Source organism: Anolis sagrei, chromosome 1, assembly GCF_037176765.1.
Source record: "Anolis sagrei isolate rAnoSag1 chromosome 1, rAnoSag1.mat, whole genome shotgun sequence".
Lineage (NCBI taxonomy): Eukaryota > Metazoa > Chordata > Lepidosauria > Squamata > Dactyloidae > Anolis > Anolis sagrei.
In genome coordinates this window covers 645165-661668 of record NC_090021.1, presented here as the reverse complement: position 1 = coordinate 661668, position 16504 = coordinate 645165, and the positions used below count along the sequence as shown (strand labels likewise).

Genomic DNA, 16504 nt, shown 5'->3' with positions numbered 1-16504 from the left:
GTGCTAAGACTCAAAAGAGACGTGCACAAGAAGTGGAAAAAGAAGTCAAACAAATAGCCAACTCTGTCTAAACGCCTTCAAGGAAGGCGAGGCAATAGAGAGAGAGAGAGCGTAGGATCACAGGATTGGAGCTGAGAGGTACCATTGGCAATCCAGAGGGTGATTCTCCCCAAAGTTTCCTCCTCTTCATCCTGGAAAAAAATGACGAGTGGAGTGCCATCAGCAGGGTTCCATCCTGGGCCCAGTCCTCCTCAGGATCTTGACTTAACTGTGCTAAGACTCAAAAGAGACATGCACAAGAAGTGGAAGAAGGGAGAAATCACCAAAGAAGAAGTCAAACAAATAGCCAACTCTGTCTAAAAGTCACCAAGGAAGGTGAGGCAATAGAGAGAGCGTAGGATCCCAGGATTGGGGCTGGGAGGGACCATTTGCAATCCAGAGGGTGATTCTCCCCAAAGCTTCCTCCTCTTCATCCTGGAAAGAAATGACGAGTGGAGTGCCATCCCAGGCCCGTAGCCAGGATTTCGATATGGGGGGGGGGGGTGCTGACTTTGTTTCAGGGGAGGGAGGCTGAGTCCGAGTGAAAGAGGATCTGCCCTAGCAAACCTTTTGTATTGTTACCCCAATACCCCCATGCATATGGGGTATATTGAACATGGTGATTAGATCATGATAATAATAAACATAACAGTTTAAATAATGCACCAGTAAGGCATTTTCGTGAACCACCATGAGAATTTCGGGGGGGGGGGTGAAGCCCCCCAAGCCCCTCCCCTGGCTACATGCCTGTGCCATCCGCAGGGTTCCATCCTGGGGCTCTTGACTTAACTGTGCTAAGACTCAAAAGAGACATGCACAAGAAGTGGAAAAAGGGAGAAATCACCAATGAAGAAGTCAAACAAATAGCCAACTCTGTCTAAACGCCTGCAAGGAAGGCGAGGCAATAGAGAGAGAGAGAGCGTAGGATCACAGGATTGGAGCTGAGAGGGACCATTGGCAATCCAGAGGGTGATTCTCCCCAAAGTTTCCTCCTCTTCATCCTGGAAAGAAATGACTAGTGGAGTGCCATCAGCAGGGTTCCATCCTGGGCCCGGTCCTCCTCAGGATCTTGACTTAACTGTGCTAAGACTCAAAAGAGACATGCACAAGAAGCGGAAAAAGGGTGAAATCACCAAAGAAGAAGTCAAACAAATAGCCAACTCTGTCTAAAAGTCACCAAGGAAGGCGAGGCAATGGAGAGAGGGGGGGGGGGGCGTAGGAACCTAGGGTTGGGGCTGGGAGGGTCCCCCTGAGGCCATCCAGCACCACTCCCTTCAGCGAGGGAGGGCTTTTGCCCTTCACAAAGATGGCCGCCCAGGGCCAGGGGGACGCCACTGCGCAGGCGCACGGCTCTCCTCCTCCTCCTCCTCCTTCCTCTTCTGCCGGGTGGTTCCGCAGGTGAACGGAGGAGAAGGGCGAGAGAGCGAGAGAGGGGGCGATGCTGCTGGCGTGCTTGCTGCTGGGCCTGGGCACGGGCCTGGCGGGCTACTACTGGGCCCGGGTCCCCAAGGTGGGAGGAAGGGGGGCGTCCCGGGCAGAGAGGTGGGGGGAGACCCAGAGGGGGGGGGGAGAGAAGGTCCTCAAGGAAATCCCGGGGATGGACTCCAACACACCTGGAGGGAGGCCGGGTGGAAGGGGGGGGGGTTCTCCTTATGCAGATCAGCCCCGCCCACACCTGTCTTTACCTTCCCTCCTCTCCCCCCCCCCCCCCAGCGCCCGCTGCTGTCGGCCTCGCCCCCCTTCCGGTCCTTCCTGGAGCGCCGCTGCCCGGTGGTGGGGGAGCGCTTCTTCCCGACGCCCTGGTGCTTCGAGGGGCGCCTCCAGACCCTCGCCCGCGCCCTCCTCCAGTCACGGCCAACCCTCGCCTTCCGCAGGTGCGCAGACCCCTCCCCACCCCCTCCCCCCGGGATCCCACCCAGGGGGGGTCACGGAACCGAAGCCTTTCCTGGCCGGATCGGGGGGGGGGGAGGGATGCCTTTGGGGCTGAGCTGCGCGGCCTTCTTCGGGGCCCCTCCCGGCCACCCTGTAGATGGGGATGAGGTTGATGTCTACAGTACCCCACTTGATCCCCTCATAGGGGCACTCAACGTGCCTTGACATCCAAACATGAGTATGTCATTTACAATATATGAGGGTTGAATGACAAGTAATGCCTCCACCTTCGTAACTCCTCAACAAATGGCAGTACTGGTATGCGGCAGATACTGGCTTGTTCAGTAGACTCTCCTCTACAGTTCCATTTTGGCAGGAAGCCTTAACATTGAACCGTTGTGTTGTTAAAGTGCAAAGTATGGAATCCTGCGCAGATGGTCAATCAAGGCAACTTAAGCACAGAATGCGGCAGGTACTGGCTTGTTCAGTAGACTCTCCTCTACAGTTCCATTTTGGCAGGAAGCCTTAGCATTGAGCGGTGGTGTTAAAGTGCAAAATATGGAACCCTGTGCAGACAGTCAGTCAATGCAACTTAAGCAATGTACAGTCCTTGAATTCTTGACAGCAGAAGGTGTCACCCTAAAGGATGATTCCTTAGAGAATGCAAGCTGTTTGTGGTGATTGTGTGGATGTGAGGACTGTGTGCTGTTGGGTGAGTAAGTCTAAAAATGTTGAGGTGGGAACATCTGACTTGCGTGACAAACCAAGAGTTGGGCGTCCTGTGACAGAAACCACTGCATTTCACAAGCAAAAGGTGGACAGATTGATTCAGGATGACCGTCATATCACTCTGAGAGAAATTTCAAGCATAATCGGCATTTCACAAGAACGTGTGGGTCACATTATTGTTTTGCTTGGCTATCGGAAGATTTGTGCACGATGGGTTGTGGAAACAGAATGTCATCTTCTTCCGTGACGGCTTCAGAAAACGTGTTCATTGTTGGCAGAAATGTTTCCAATTGTCCAGTGATTATGTGGAAAAGTGAAGAGTGGTAGTTCAAGAGCTCGTTCTAAGGATTATTTCTGTGTTTGATCTATTATTATTATTATTATTATTATTATTATTATTATTAACTTTATTTGTACCCCGCTAGCATCTCCTGAAGGACTCGATGCGGCTTACACAGGCCGAAGCCTCAAAACACAATACAGTAGAAACATAACACAACAATACAAAGCAAATCAAAACAATAAGCAAAATAACGACAATGGCGATACATCAAGACATTATTAAAAACTGGTTCGGCCGGCGCAATGGGGTACAAGGGTTAAAAGTGCTGAAATGGTAGGAGGCACGTCGGATTAAAAGTGCGGTGTGCAGCGACAATTAGTTATGCTAAGGTGCTACTAGGACTTGGGTGGGAATTCCTAGTCTGAAAAGGCACAACGGAACAGCCAAGTTCTATTAAAATATTCCCATCCAAACCCAAGCAATGAAGGTGGAGGCATTACTTTTCATTCAACCCTTGTACATGGCAGCACATTGACACTGATGGCCAGCTGTTGGGAGAGCTTGGGCAGAGCTTCGAGGGGAACTTCCAGACCTTAACCTGTGCCCTCCTCCAGTCCCAGCCCCGCCTCACCTTCTGCAGGTGCACCCCCCCCCCAACGCCAGAGAGGGGCCCCCAGGATGCCACCCACGGCAGGGAAGAGGGAGGATTGGGGGGGGGGTGCCTTTGGGTCTGGCAGGAAGGGGCCGGGCTGCATGGCCTTCTTTGGGGCCCCTCCTGGCTCCGGCATCTGATGGTCGTGTGGCCCTCTTTCTCCACTATGTTGATGGTGATGATGTTTATGTCTACCCAGCTTGATCCCCACAAGGGGAACTCAACGTGGCTTGATGTCAAAGCATGAGTATGTCATTTACAATGTACATGACAGTGCATTGGATTACAATCAATATAAATAGAAATGTAATGTTTGTTTGTGGGATGAACAGAACTCAAAAACCACTGGGCAAATTGACACCAAATTTGGACACAAGGCACCGGTCAGGCCAGGGAGTGACCATCACTCAGAAAAACACTGGAAAACACAGCAGAAGGGACTTAAAAAACAAAACAAAAAACAAAAATTACATTACAATGCATGCGCAAATCCACACATATATATGCAAACACACATATATACACATATACACAAATATATATATACACCCATCTGGGGAAAATGGAAGGAAAAGGGAAGAGGGGCCGACCAAGGGCAGGATGGATGGATGGTATCCTTGAAGTGGCTGGATTGACCTTGAAGGAGCTGGGGGTGGTGACGGCCGACAGGGAGCTCTGGCGTGGGCTGGACCATGAAAACTAGCCATCCCCTGCCATGTGTTGCTGTGGCCCAGTCTGCATATATGTGTGTGGTTTGCTGTCATGGCTCTCACCTCAAGTTCCCCAAAATCTGAGAGCAAAGAGTTGGAAACGACTGAATGAATGAACAACATATATACGCATATATACAGACACAACCCAACACACATATATGCAGACTGGGCCACAGCAACGCATGGCAGGGGATGGCTAGTTTTCAATATACATGACAACGCATTGCTGCTGATGGCCATCTGTTGTGAGGGCTTGGGTGGAGCCTTTCTGTGTGGCGGATTTGGCTGGACAGGGTGGCCCTTGGACTTCTCTCTTAACCCTAGGGATCTCCCCAGCTCTGGCGTCCTGCAGTTCCCTAGTCCTCTTCCTCCATGAACCTGCTCAGGCTGGGTGGGCCTCTGTCGGGAGGGTTCGGGGGTGCCTTCCTTTATCTCCCCCCTCCCTTTTGCAGTGAGGTTTTGCGCACAGCGGATGGGGGCCAGGTCCTGCTGGACTGGGCTGAAGAGGAGGAGGAGGATGAAGAGGAGGAGGGTGAGAGCCAGGAGTGTGTCCGGCCCATCGTGCTCTTCCTGCCGGGACTGACCGGGAGCAGCCAGGAGCCCTACATCCGGCACCTGGTGCGCTCTGCCCGGCAACAGGGGTACAGGTGAGTGGCCCCAAGGGGCTGGGGTCCCCAAATGGGGGATGTGGACCCCTCTGGGAATGGGAGGGAGAGAGCGTGGGGTGGCGTGGCCAGGCAATGTGTGTCAGAGGTGAAGAAAGAGAGAGATTGACGTAACCCGAAAGAGATGGGAAGGGTGGCATTGAGCAAGAAGTCTGTTTCGAAAGAGATTGTTTTGCAAGACAGAGAGGCAGTGAAGTGAGGCTGATGGCAGGGAGAGAAAAGCACAGGCAGGAAAAGGGGGAGAGCCAGGAGGAGGAGGAGGAGATGTCTGTGTACCCCACTTGATCTCCCTAAAAGAGGCACAAAGCAGCTTCATGTAAAAGCATTAGTACACAATTGAAATAGACACCTATACAAACATTAAAGGGAGCCCTCATTGGCGCAGCGGGTTAAACCGCTGAGTTGCTGAACTTGCTGATCAAAAGGTCGCAGGTTCGAATCCAGGGAGCAGAGTGAGCTCCTGCTGTTAGCCCCAGCTCCTGCCAATCTAGCAATTCAAAAACATGCAAATATGAGTAGATAATAATAATAATAATAATAATAATAATAATACTCAGTTCTTGTGGGTTTTTTCAGGCTATATGGCCATGTTCTAGAGGCATTTCTCCTGACGTTTCGCCTGCATCTATGGGAAGCATCCTCAGAGGTGTGAGGTCCACCTCTGAGGATGCTTGCCATAGATGCAGGTGAAACGTCAGGAGAAATGCCTCTAGAACATGGCCATATAGCCCGAAAAAACCCACAAGAACTTAGTGATTCCAGCCATGAAAGCCTTCGACAATACATAATAATAATACTTTATTTATACCCTGCCACCATCCCTCCAAGGGGACTTGGGGCAGCTTACATGACATCACACCCATCAATACTATATACACAATATAACACAAAAACACAACAGTAAATCAGAATAATATGGTGGAGGCTCCTTCCTTGGAAGCTTTGAAACAGAGGCTGGATGGCCATCTGTCAGGGGTGCTTTGAATGCAATATTCCTGCTTCTTGGCAGAATGGGGTTGGACTGGAGGATGGCCCAGGAGGTCTCTTCCAACTCTTCTAGGATTCTATGATTCTATGAATAATAATAATGAATAAATAATAAATAAATAGACACCGCTCCAGTGGGAAGGTAACAGCACTCCATGCAGTCATGCCTGCGGCCACATGACCTTGGAGGTGTCTATGGACAATGCCGGCTCTTTGGCTTAGAAATGGAGATGAGCACCAGAGTCCCAGAGTCGGACACGATTGGACAATGTCAGGGGAAAATCTTTACATTTACCTACAAACATAAAAACAGCATTAAACACAAACAGCACTTTAAAAAATCATAATTAAAATCCATTTAAACATATTCAGAGTATTAAAATATTGCACGTGTGCATGTTTACTTTAATCTGACTCTGGCCGAGTGTCAAACCCACTGTGCCGATCCATCTGTGCACTTCCTTGCACCCACCCCCCTAGTCTTTTCTGGGCCCGGTCCTGTTCAACATCTTTATTAATGACTTAGATGAACGGTTAGAAGGCAGGATCATCAAGTTTGCAGACGGGACCAAATTGGGAGGGAGAGCCAAGACTCCAGAGGACAGGAGCAGGACTCAAAGGGATCTTGACAGATTAGAGAGATGATGGGCCAAAACTAACAAAATGAAGTTCAACAAGGACAAATGCAAGAGACTCCACTTTGGCAGAAAAAATGAAATGCAAAGAGACAGAATGGAGGATGATGAGGCCTGGCTCGAGAGCAGGACGTGTGAAAAAGATCTTGGAGTCCTCGTGGGGAGGAAGAAGGGGAACATGAGCCAGGAATGTGATGTGGCCGCAAAAAAAGCTAATGGGATGTTGGCCTGCATCAAGAAGAGCCTAGTGTCTAGATCTAAGGAAGTCATGCTCCCCATGCTCTATTCTGCTTTGGTTAGACCACACCTGGAATAGTGTGTCCAATTCTGGGCACCACAATTCAAGAGAGATATTGACAAGCTGGAATGCGTCCAGAGGAGAGCGACTCAAATGATCAAGGGTCTGGAGAACAAGCCCTATGAGGAGCGGCTTAAGGAGCTGGGCATGTTTAGCCTGAAGAAGAGAAGGCTGAGGGGAGATATGATAGCCATGTATAAGTATGTGAGAGGAAGCCACAGGGAGGAGGAGGGAGCAAGCTTGTTTTCTGCTTCCTTGGAGACTAGGATGCAAGGGAACAATGGCTTCAAACTACAAGAGAGGAGATTCCATCTGAACATGAGGAAGAACTTCCTGACTGTGAGAGCCGTTCAGCAGTGGAACTCTCTGCCTTCCCCGGAGGGAGTGTGGTGGAGGCTCCTTCTTTGGAAGCTTTGAAGCAGAGGCTGGGTGGCCATCTGTCAGGGGTGATTTGAATGCAATATTCCTGCTTCTTGGCAGAATGGGGTTGGACTGGATGATGGCCCAGGAGGGGGTCTCTTCCAACTCTTTGATTCTATGATTCTATGATTCTATGAAATGGAACTCTTGTATTTACATCTCCTGGTTTCTAGTGCCTGATTGGAATAGAGACAGGACATAATTGGGCACCGGGATTTCTTTCTCTCAAAGGTTCATGAGATCAGGATCCTGCTGTTGAGGCTCGGTGAGGATCACAACCCTTATCGTCTCTTTTGCAATCGGACACTAGAAGCGAGGTCATCCAACGCAATAGGCTTGTTTTGGCCAAAGCAAAGCTGTTGGATGTGCAAGAGGGAAAACAGCGCCACACGACTGGGATGCAACTCCGCCTTTCCTATAGGTGTGCACGTGCACACTTATCCTTTCACTCCCACGTCTCTGTTTCTTTGTCCTTCTTCCTTCTGCCACTTCTCCATCTTCATTCCAGCCTTTCATAGAATCCTAGAGTTGGAAGAGACCTCCTGGGCCACCATCCAGTCCAACCCCCTTCTGCCAAGAAGCAGAAATATTGCATTCAAAGCACCCCCGACAGATGGCCATCCAGCCTCTGTTTTAAACTTCCAAAGAAGGAGCCTCCACCACACTCCCTCCGGGGCAGAGAGTTCCACTGCTGAACGGCTCTCCAGTCAGGAAGTTCTTCCTCATGTTCAGATGGAATCTCCTCTCTTGTAGTTTGAAGCTATTGTTCCCTTGCATCCTAGTCTCTCTCCAGGGAAGCAGAAAGGAAGCTTGCTCCCTCCTCCTCCCTGTGGCTTCCTCTCACATATTGATACATGGCCCTCATCATATCTCAGCCTTCTCTTCTTCAGGCTAAACATGCCCAGCTCCTTAAGCTGCTCCTCATAGGGCTTGTTCTCCAGACCTTTTCCCTACAGGTGTTGACTATTTGAATTCTTCTTTGGTAATTTCTCCCTTTTTCCACTTCTTGTGCATGTCTCTTTTGTGTTTTATCATAGTTAGAAGTTTTTTGGACATCCATTCTGGCTTCTTTGCACTTGTCCTATTTTTTTCTCTTTGCAACTACGCCTTGAGTATTTCACTCTTGAGAAATTCCCATCCATCCGTAACTCCCTTGTCTTTTAGTATCTGTGTCCCCCTTTTTCTCTTTCCCTCCCTCCCTTCCTTCCTGCTCTCTGCCTCCCTTCTCTTTGGGTCATCAAGCCCTGTCCCTTGAAGCTTCTCCTACTCCCCTCTTTCTGAAACTCGTTCTGCTCTGCTGTTGTGTCCAGCCAGGACTGTCCCCTCCTCTCCAGCCCCCCCCCCCCCGACCCTCGGCCTGAAGCTCCTGCTGGGGTTCTCAGCCCATTCCCACCCTTGCCTTGCCCCAGAGAGCCCCCCACATGCAAGGGAAGGTTGTGGGGGATCCCTTGCCCCTTGGGGAAGGGCCTGGGTGCTCATATTGGGGGGGGGGGAGCAGGCAGGAGGGTCTTCTTCCTCACACAGACCCATGACCCCCCCCCTTCCTTCCCTGCAGGGCCGTGGTCTTCAATAACCGGGGCTGCAAGGGAGAGGAGCTGCTGGTAAGGGGCACCAAAGAGACTGTGTGTATTTGGGGGGATTCCTGGGGGGTGGGGGGGGGGAGAAGCAGCCTTGCTCTGGGAGGGGCTCCTCTTTCCCCCATTTTAATACCTACTGTGTTTATCTCTCCCTCCCCCTCCCCTGCAGACCCCCCGGGCGTTCTGCGCAGACAACACGGAGGACCTGGAGCTGGTGGTGTCGCACATCAAGGGCCGCTTCCCCAGAGCCCCCCTCATGGCCGTGGGCGTCTCTCTGGGAGGGTGAGGGGCAGAAAGGGGTGTGTTGGGGGGAGGGCAGTGGGTCAAGGGGGAGGGGAGGGGCCCTGAGGCTGCAGGGGGGCCAAGGAAGGCATGTCTAGGGGATATGGAAGGGCTCTGTCTATACACATATATGTGTATGCGCATATGTGCACATGTGTGCATGTGTGCATACGCATGTGTGCTTGTGTATATGGGAAAGTGTGCATGTGCGCATGTGCATGTGTATATGGGCATGTGTGCATGGGTGTGTGCATGTGTGCATGTGCGTGTATGTGTTTATATGCATGCGTGCATGTATATGTGCATGTGTATGGGCAGGTGTGCATGTGTATATGGGCAGGTGTGCATGTGTATATGGGTATGTGTGCATGTGTATATGGACATGTGTGCATGTGTATATGGGCATGTGTGCATGTATATGTGCATGTGCGTGCATGTGCATGTGTATATGGGTATGGGTGCATGGGTGTGTGCATGTGTGTGCATGTGTTTGTATGATGTGTGCATGTATATGTGCATGTGTATGCATGTGTATATGGGCATGTGTGCATGTGTATGGGCAGGTGTGCATGTGTATATGGACATGTGTGCATGTGTATATGGGCATGTGTGCATGTATATGTGCATGTGCATGCATGTGCGCATGTGCATGTGTATATGGGCATGTGTGCATGTGCGTGCATGTGTTTATATGCACGTGTGCATGTATATGTGCATGTGTATGCATGTGTATATGGGCATGTGTGCATGTGTATATGGACATGTGTGCATGTGTATATGGGCATGTGTGCATGTGCATGTGTGCTTGTGCGCATGAGTATGTGTGTATATGTATATAGACTCAATAAGGGTGGAGGGCTTCTTCACTCCAACTTGCTGCTCTTACCCTGTTTCCCAAACTTCCATCCTTTTTCGTACTAACCCCCCCCCCTCCCGGAATTCCTAGTCCTTGGCAGGGCCTTCTGGGAGGCAGAGGATCAACATGAGGACTCAGGGTTTATGGGTCTCTCCTCTCTATAGCTTGGGGGGGGGGGTTGTCCCCCTGCCCTCTTACTGTGCAGTTCAAGGGCATGAGAGGAGTCTCCACTGACCATATAACAGAGTGCAGATGGGGCCTTGGAGAACTCGGAGGGGCAGCCTGTTGTGGGGGGTGGGGGGTCTAGTCCTATGCCTGTGTGTGTCCTGCATTGCCCCCTCCCCAGCATTGAGCCCCCTCCCTTCCTTCCTTCCCAGGATCCTGGTGCTGAACTTCCTGGGCCGAAGGGGGTCGGGGGCGGGCCTGGTGGCGGCCATGACCTGCTCGGCCAGCTGGGACGCCCTGGAGACCACCGCCTCCCTGGAGCAGCCCCTCAACCGCCTCCTCTTCAACCGCCGCCTCACCGCCAACCTGCGCGGCCTCATCCAGAAGTGGGTCTGGGGGTGGGGGGTGGGGGGTGGGCATCCCAACCCCTCCATCCCAACCCCCTTCCGCCAGACCATCCCAACAGACGGCCATCTCAGAGCAGCCCCTTCGTTCTCCCTCCCTTCCTGGCGGGAGGGGGTTGGGCTAGCTGGCCTTCCTGGCCCCTTCTCTTATTGGCTTCTCTCCCCTTTCCCAGGCACAGGAAGGTCATCGAAGGGCTGCTGGACGTGGACAGCGTGCTGAAGGTTTGGACCATGCCATAGCACAGTAATATCCCTCTTATTCATAACCCAGGCAGTTGGAAGTTTGTCCCCATTCATGATGGCCGTGAGAAAGGGGTGGACACGCTCCATCCAAGAGTTCCTCCTTGGCCCAAATAGTCTCCTTGACCCTCTCATAGAATCATAGAATCCTAGAATCAAAGAGTTGGAAGAGACCTCATGGGCCATCCAGTCCAACCCCCTGCCAAGAAGCAGGAATATTGCATTCAAATCACCCCTGACAGATGGCCATCCAGCCTCTGCTTAAAAGCTTCCAAAGAAGGAGACTCCACCACACTCCGGGGCAGAGAGTTCCACTGCTGAACGGCTCTCACAGTCAGGAAGTTGACCCTGCAACATCTCGTTCTTCCCACCTCTGTGCAGGGATGATCCCTGGTTGCATGTTCTCTTGCTGATGCCCCCCCCCCAGCACCCCCCACTGACCCAAGCCTGGTGCCACCATGACCTCAACCATTTCTCCCATCGCTGTGTGCACCTGAATCCAGTATTTTGGGTCCTCTTGCTTATGAGTCCTTCTCATAAGATCAACCTTCCCAATATTTTCCTCCCATTTCTGTCCTGGTTTGAGAGTGTTATTTCCTGTGCAATCGTGTGGCCCTTACTTTGGAAGTCATTGTTCGGCTCCACAAACTTTGTATTTGTGGCGGAAACTATGTTGAATTGGTTGAGACTCTAGACTAGTGTTGCTCAATCTTCCTGATGCCACAACCCCATCGTGCCGTGCCTCATGGGGTGGAGAAACCCAACCACCACATTGTTTTGGCTGCTACTTCATAGCTGTGATTTTGCACCTGTTATGAATCATAATGTCAATATCTGATATGCAAGATAGAGTTTCATTCCCAGGACCAAATTAGGAAGAACTTCCTGACTGTGAGAGCCGTTCAGCAGTGGAACTCTCTGCCCCGGAGTGTGGTGGAGGCTCCTTCTTTGGAAGCTTTTAAGCAGGGGCTGGATGGTCATCTGTCAGGGGTGATTTGAATGCAATATTCCTGCTTCTTGGCAGAATGGGGTTGGACTGGATGGCCCATGAGGTCTCTTCCAACTCTTGGATTCTATGATTCTACAGATATCCGATACACCCAAATTTGAATACTGGTGGGGTTGGGGGGATTGGTTTTGTCATTTGGGAGTTGTAGTTGCTGGGATTTATAGTTCACCTACAATCAAAGTGCATTCTGAACCCCACCAACAATGGAATTGTACCAAACTTGGCACACGGAGCTCCCAAGACCAACATAAAATACTGGAAGGGTTTGGTGGGCATTGACCTTGGTTTGGGAGTTGTGGTTCACCTTCATCCAGAGAGCACTGTGGACTCAAACAATGATGGATCTGGACCAAACTTGGCACAAATACTCAATATGCCCAAATGTGAACACTGGTGGAGTGTGGGGAAAATATAGCCCTTGACATTTGGGAGTTGTAGTTGCTGGGATTTATAGTTCACCTACAATCAAAGAGCATTCTGAACCCCACTGATAGAATTGGGTCGAACGTCCCTCACAGAACCCCCATGACCAATAGAAAATACTGTGTTTTCTGATGGTTTTTGGCAACCCCCTGACCACCCCTTGTGACCTCCCCCCAGGGTCCCAACTCCCAGGTTGAGAAACGCTGATCTAGATATTCATTGAAAAACTAGAGCAAAATGTGCCGTCCCACAAATACAAAGTCTTTGCAGTTAAATAAACTTTCCCCATGTTTTTATGATGATAGAACCAATTAGGAAATAATGACATTCACAACCCAGGAACAAAAATCATGGTATATAGTTGGCAGCTATTCCAGCCAGACACTAGAGGGGAGGAGATTTCAATACAATAGCTTCAATTTGCAGAGCAAGCGTGCCACGAGACTGAGAGATGAGTCATTCCATTTTTTTACAGTGGGAACTTTTTGAGCATGTGCAAAGTTCGGTGAAGTTTTCCTTCCTTTTTGTTCTCTCTCATCGGTTCTCGTGCCCGCTTGCGTTCCTTCCCAGTCGCTGACATTCCTGCTGAGCTGTGTTTTCCCTTCACGATCTTGCCTTTCTCTCTTTAGGTCACCGAGCTCTCCTCTTGCATCTTTCCTCTGCTTTCACCAAACTTGGGCCCTCCCTCCATGTGTTTTGGACTCCAACTCCCACCATTCCTCACAGCCTCAGGCCCTTTCTTTTCTCTTCCGATGTGTTTTTTGTGAAGGCCAGGCTAGGTACTTCGGACAGCAGCAACTGTCATTGCCGAAGCTCATTCACTCTCCTGCTGGCACTAGAACAGGCCTGAGCAAACTTGGGCCTTCACTCCAAGTGTTTTGGACTCCAACTCCCACCATTCCTCACAGCCTCAGGCCCCTTCCTTTCCTCCCTATTTGCTTGTTTTGAAGGCCAGGCTAGGTACTTCAGCCAGCAGCAACTGTCATTGCCGAAGCTCATTCTCTCTCCTGCTGGCACTAGGACAGGACTGAGCAAACTTGGACCCTTCCTCCAGGCGTTTTGGACTCCAACTCCCACCATTCCTCACAGCCTCAGGCCCTTTCCTTTCTCCCCCATGTGTTTGCTTTGAAGGCCAGGCTAGGTACTTCGGCCAGCAGCGACTGTCATTGCTGAAGCTCATTCACTCTACTGCTGGCATGAGCAAACTTGGGCCCTCCCTCCAGGTGTTCTGGACTCCAACTCCCACCATTCCTCACAGCCTCAGGCCCCTTCCTTTCCTCCCTATTTGCTTGTTTTGAAGGCCAGGCTAGGTACTTCAGCCAGCAGCAACTGTCATTGCCGAAGCTCATTATCTCTCCTGCTGGCACTAGGACAGGACTGAGCAAACTTGTACCCTTCCTCCAGGTGTTTTGGACTCCAACTCCCACCATTCCTCACAGCCTCAGGCCCTTTCCTTTCTCCCCCATGTGTTTGCTTTGAAGGCCAGGCTACGTACTTCGGCCAGCAGCGACTGTCATTGCTGAAGCTCATTCACTCTACTGCTGGCATGAGCAAACTTGGGCCCTCCCTCCAGGTGTTCTGGACTCCAACTCCCACCATTCCTCACAGCCTTGGGTCCTTTCCTTTCTCCCCCTATTTGTGTTTGTTGTGAAGGCCAGGCTAGGTACTTCAGCCAGCAGCAACTGTCGTTGCCAAAGCTCATTCTCTCTCCTGCTGGCACTAGGACAGGACTAAGCAAACTTGGACCCTTCCTCCAGGTGTTTTGGACTCCAATTCCCACCATTCCTCACAGCCTTAGGCCCTTTCCTTTCTCTTCCGATGTGTTTGTTGTGAAGGCCAGGCTAGGTACTTCGGACAGCAGCAACTGTCATTGCCGAAGCTCATTCACTCTCCTGCTGGCACTAGGACAGGCATGGGCAAACTTGGGTCCTCCCTTGGGCTTGGGCTTAAGCGGCTGAGGGGGGAAAGGAAAGGGCCTGAGGCTGTGAGGAATGGTGGGAGTTGGAGTCCAAAACACCTGGAGTGAGAACTGAAGTTGGCCCATGCCAGAGTTAAGCTGATGCTCCCTGCCTTTCTCTCTTCCTCCGCCAAAGGCCCGCAGTATCCGCGAGTTCGACGAGCGCTACACGGCCGTAGCCTTTGGGTACCCATCCTGCGAGGCCTACTACCACTCCTCCAGCCCTTTCCGCCGTGTGGGGGGCATCCGGGTGCCGGTCCTGTGCCTCAACGCCTCCGACGACCCCTTCTCCCCACACCACGGTGGGTCCCTTTGGATACCGGGGGGGGGGGGTGAGTGACCATGCTGGACCTGACCATCTGAACATGAGGAAGAACTTCCTGACTGTGAGAGCCGTTCAGCAGTGGAACTCTCTGCCCCGGAGGGAGTGTGGTGGAGGCTCCTTCCTTGGAAGCTTTGAAACAGAGGCTGGGTGGCCATCTGTCAGGGGTGATTTGAATGCAATATTCCTGCTTCTTGTCAGAATGGGGTTGGACTGGATGATGGCCCAGGAGGGCTCTCCCAACTCTATGATTCTAGGATTCGATGACCACTCTTCTTTGGCCATTCTCTTGCTGACCGCTCTTCTTTGGCCATTCCCTTGCAGCGCTGCCCGTGGATGCCGCGCAGGAGAGCCCGGCGGTGGCTCTGCTGGTGACGTCGAGGGGGGGCCACATCGGCTTCCTGGAGGGTCTCTTCCCGCGGCACCAGAGCTACATGGACCGCGTCTTCGCCCAGTTCGCGGCCGCCGTCTTCGGGAACCTGCAGGAGCTGGCCCAAGCCACGCAGGCCGTGCCCAAAGGAGAGGAAGGGTCCCGGGGAGAGGAGACCCCCCAGGAAGGGACCGGGACCACTTCTGTGCCTCTGGTGGCCCTATGAGGACCCCCACCCCCACCCCACCCCCTTGTACTTTGCCGCCTCTTTTGCGGGGAAGAAGAGCCAGGAGTCTCACCTTGACGTGCCTTTACGTTGGATCAGAATACAGGGCTGTTTTCACACTTCCGTGGTGCAAAGCCGTTCTCTTTCGGGCACAAACGGAGCCTAAGCCCCCTTCGACACTGCTCTACGTATCCCAGAATCTGATCCCAGATTATCTTTTAAGCCTACAGCACCCGGTATTCCCAGGCGGTCTCCCATCCAAGTACTAACCAGGCCTGACCCTGCTTAGCTTCCAAGATCAGATGAGATCGGGCGTGTTATATTCGTCTCCACTGCCAGATAGTCTGTGATAAGAAGGTAATCTAGGATGATCAGTTCCTGGGGGCCAAAGATGCCCCCTGCCCTCTCCGTTTTAATTTGGGGTTCTTCTTCTGCCCAGGCTGTGCCCCTCCCTCTCTGCAAGGAACACTCCCGTCATCATAGAGTCAGATTTGGAAGGGACCCCCAAAGGCCATCCAGTCCAAGCAGGAAGACACCATACAAGCCCTCCCAACAGATGGTCATCCAGCCTCTGCTTACAAACCTCTAGAGAAGGAGACTCCCAGGCCATCTAGATCTCATTAGGCTTGGAAGGGACCCCCAAAGGCCATCCAGTCCAAGCAGGAAGACACCATACAAGCCCTCCCAACAGATGGTCATTCAGCCGCTGCTTACAAACCTCTAGAGAAGGAGACTCCCAGGCCATTTAGATCTTGTTAGGCTTGGAAGGGACCCCCAAAGGCCATCCAGTCCAAGCAGGAAGACACCATACAAGCCCTCCCAACAGATGGTCATCCAGCCGCTGCTTACAAACCTCTAGAGAAGGAGACTCCCAGGCCATCTAGATCTCGTTAGGCTTGGAAGGGACCCCCAAAGGCCATCCAGTCCAAGCAGGAAGACACCATACAAGCCCTCCCAACAGATGGTCATCCAGCCGCTGCTTACAAACCTCTAGAGAAGGAGACTCCCAGGCCATCTAGATCTCGTTAGGCTTGGAAGGGACCCCCAAAGGCCATCCAGTCCAAGCAGGAAGACACCATACAAGCCCTCCCAACAGATGGTCATCCAGCCGCTGCTTACAAACCTCTAGAGAAGGAGACTCCCAGGCCATCTAGATCTCGTTAGGCTTGGAAGGGACCCCCAAAGGCCATCCAGTCCAAGCAGGAAGACACCATACAAGCCCTCCCAACAGATGGTCATCCAGCCGCTGCTTACAAACCTCTAGAGAAGGAGACTCCCAGGCCATCTAGATCTCGTTAGGCTTGGAAGGGACCCCCAAAGGCCATCCAGTCCAAGCAGGAAGACACCATACAAGCCCTCCCAACAGATGGTCATCCAGCC

General features: G+C 51.9%; 1 protein-coding gene across 1 annotated transcript; it reads left to right on the top strand.

Annotated features, from left to right (window-relative positions):
• The first annotated feature begins 1408 nt into the window (after window positions 1–1408).
• Window positions 1409–15243, top strand: ABHD1 (abhydrolase domain containing 1). The gene is made up of 9 exons (XM_067469838.1): window positions 1409–1549; window positions 1753–1913; window positions 4741–4935; window positions 8849–8894; window positions 9040–9152; window positions 10386–10559; window positions 10751–10799; window positions 14343–14508; window positions 14853–15243. The coding sequence occupies exons 1-9, from the start codon at window positions 1478–1480 to the stop codon at window positions 15122–15124; spliced, it is 1248 nt and encodes a 415-aa protein (XP_067325939.1). The 5' UTR covers window positions 1409–1477; the 3' UTR covers window positions 15125–15243.
• Window positions 15244–16504: the final 1261 nt, after the last annotated feature.

Coding starts and splice junctions, on each gene's coding strand:
- ABHD1 (XM_067469838.1), top strand. CDS start 1,478: ATGCTGCTGGCGTGCTTGCTGCTGGGCCTGGGCACGGGCCTGGCGGGC. Junction 8,895..9,039: donor GCAAGGGAGAGGAGCTGCTG/GTAAGGGGCACC, acceptor CCTCCCCTGCAG/ACCCCCCGGGCGTTCTGCGC. Junction 10,560..10,750: donor CTGCGCGGCCTCATCCAGAA/GTGGGTCTGGGG, acceptor CCCCTTTCCCAG/GCACAGGAAGGTCATCGAAG.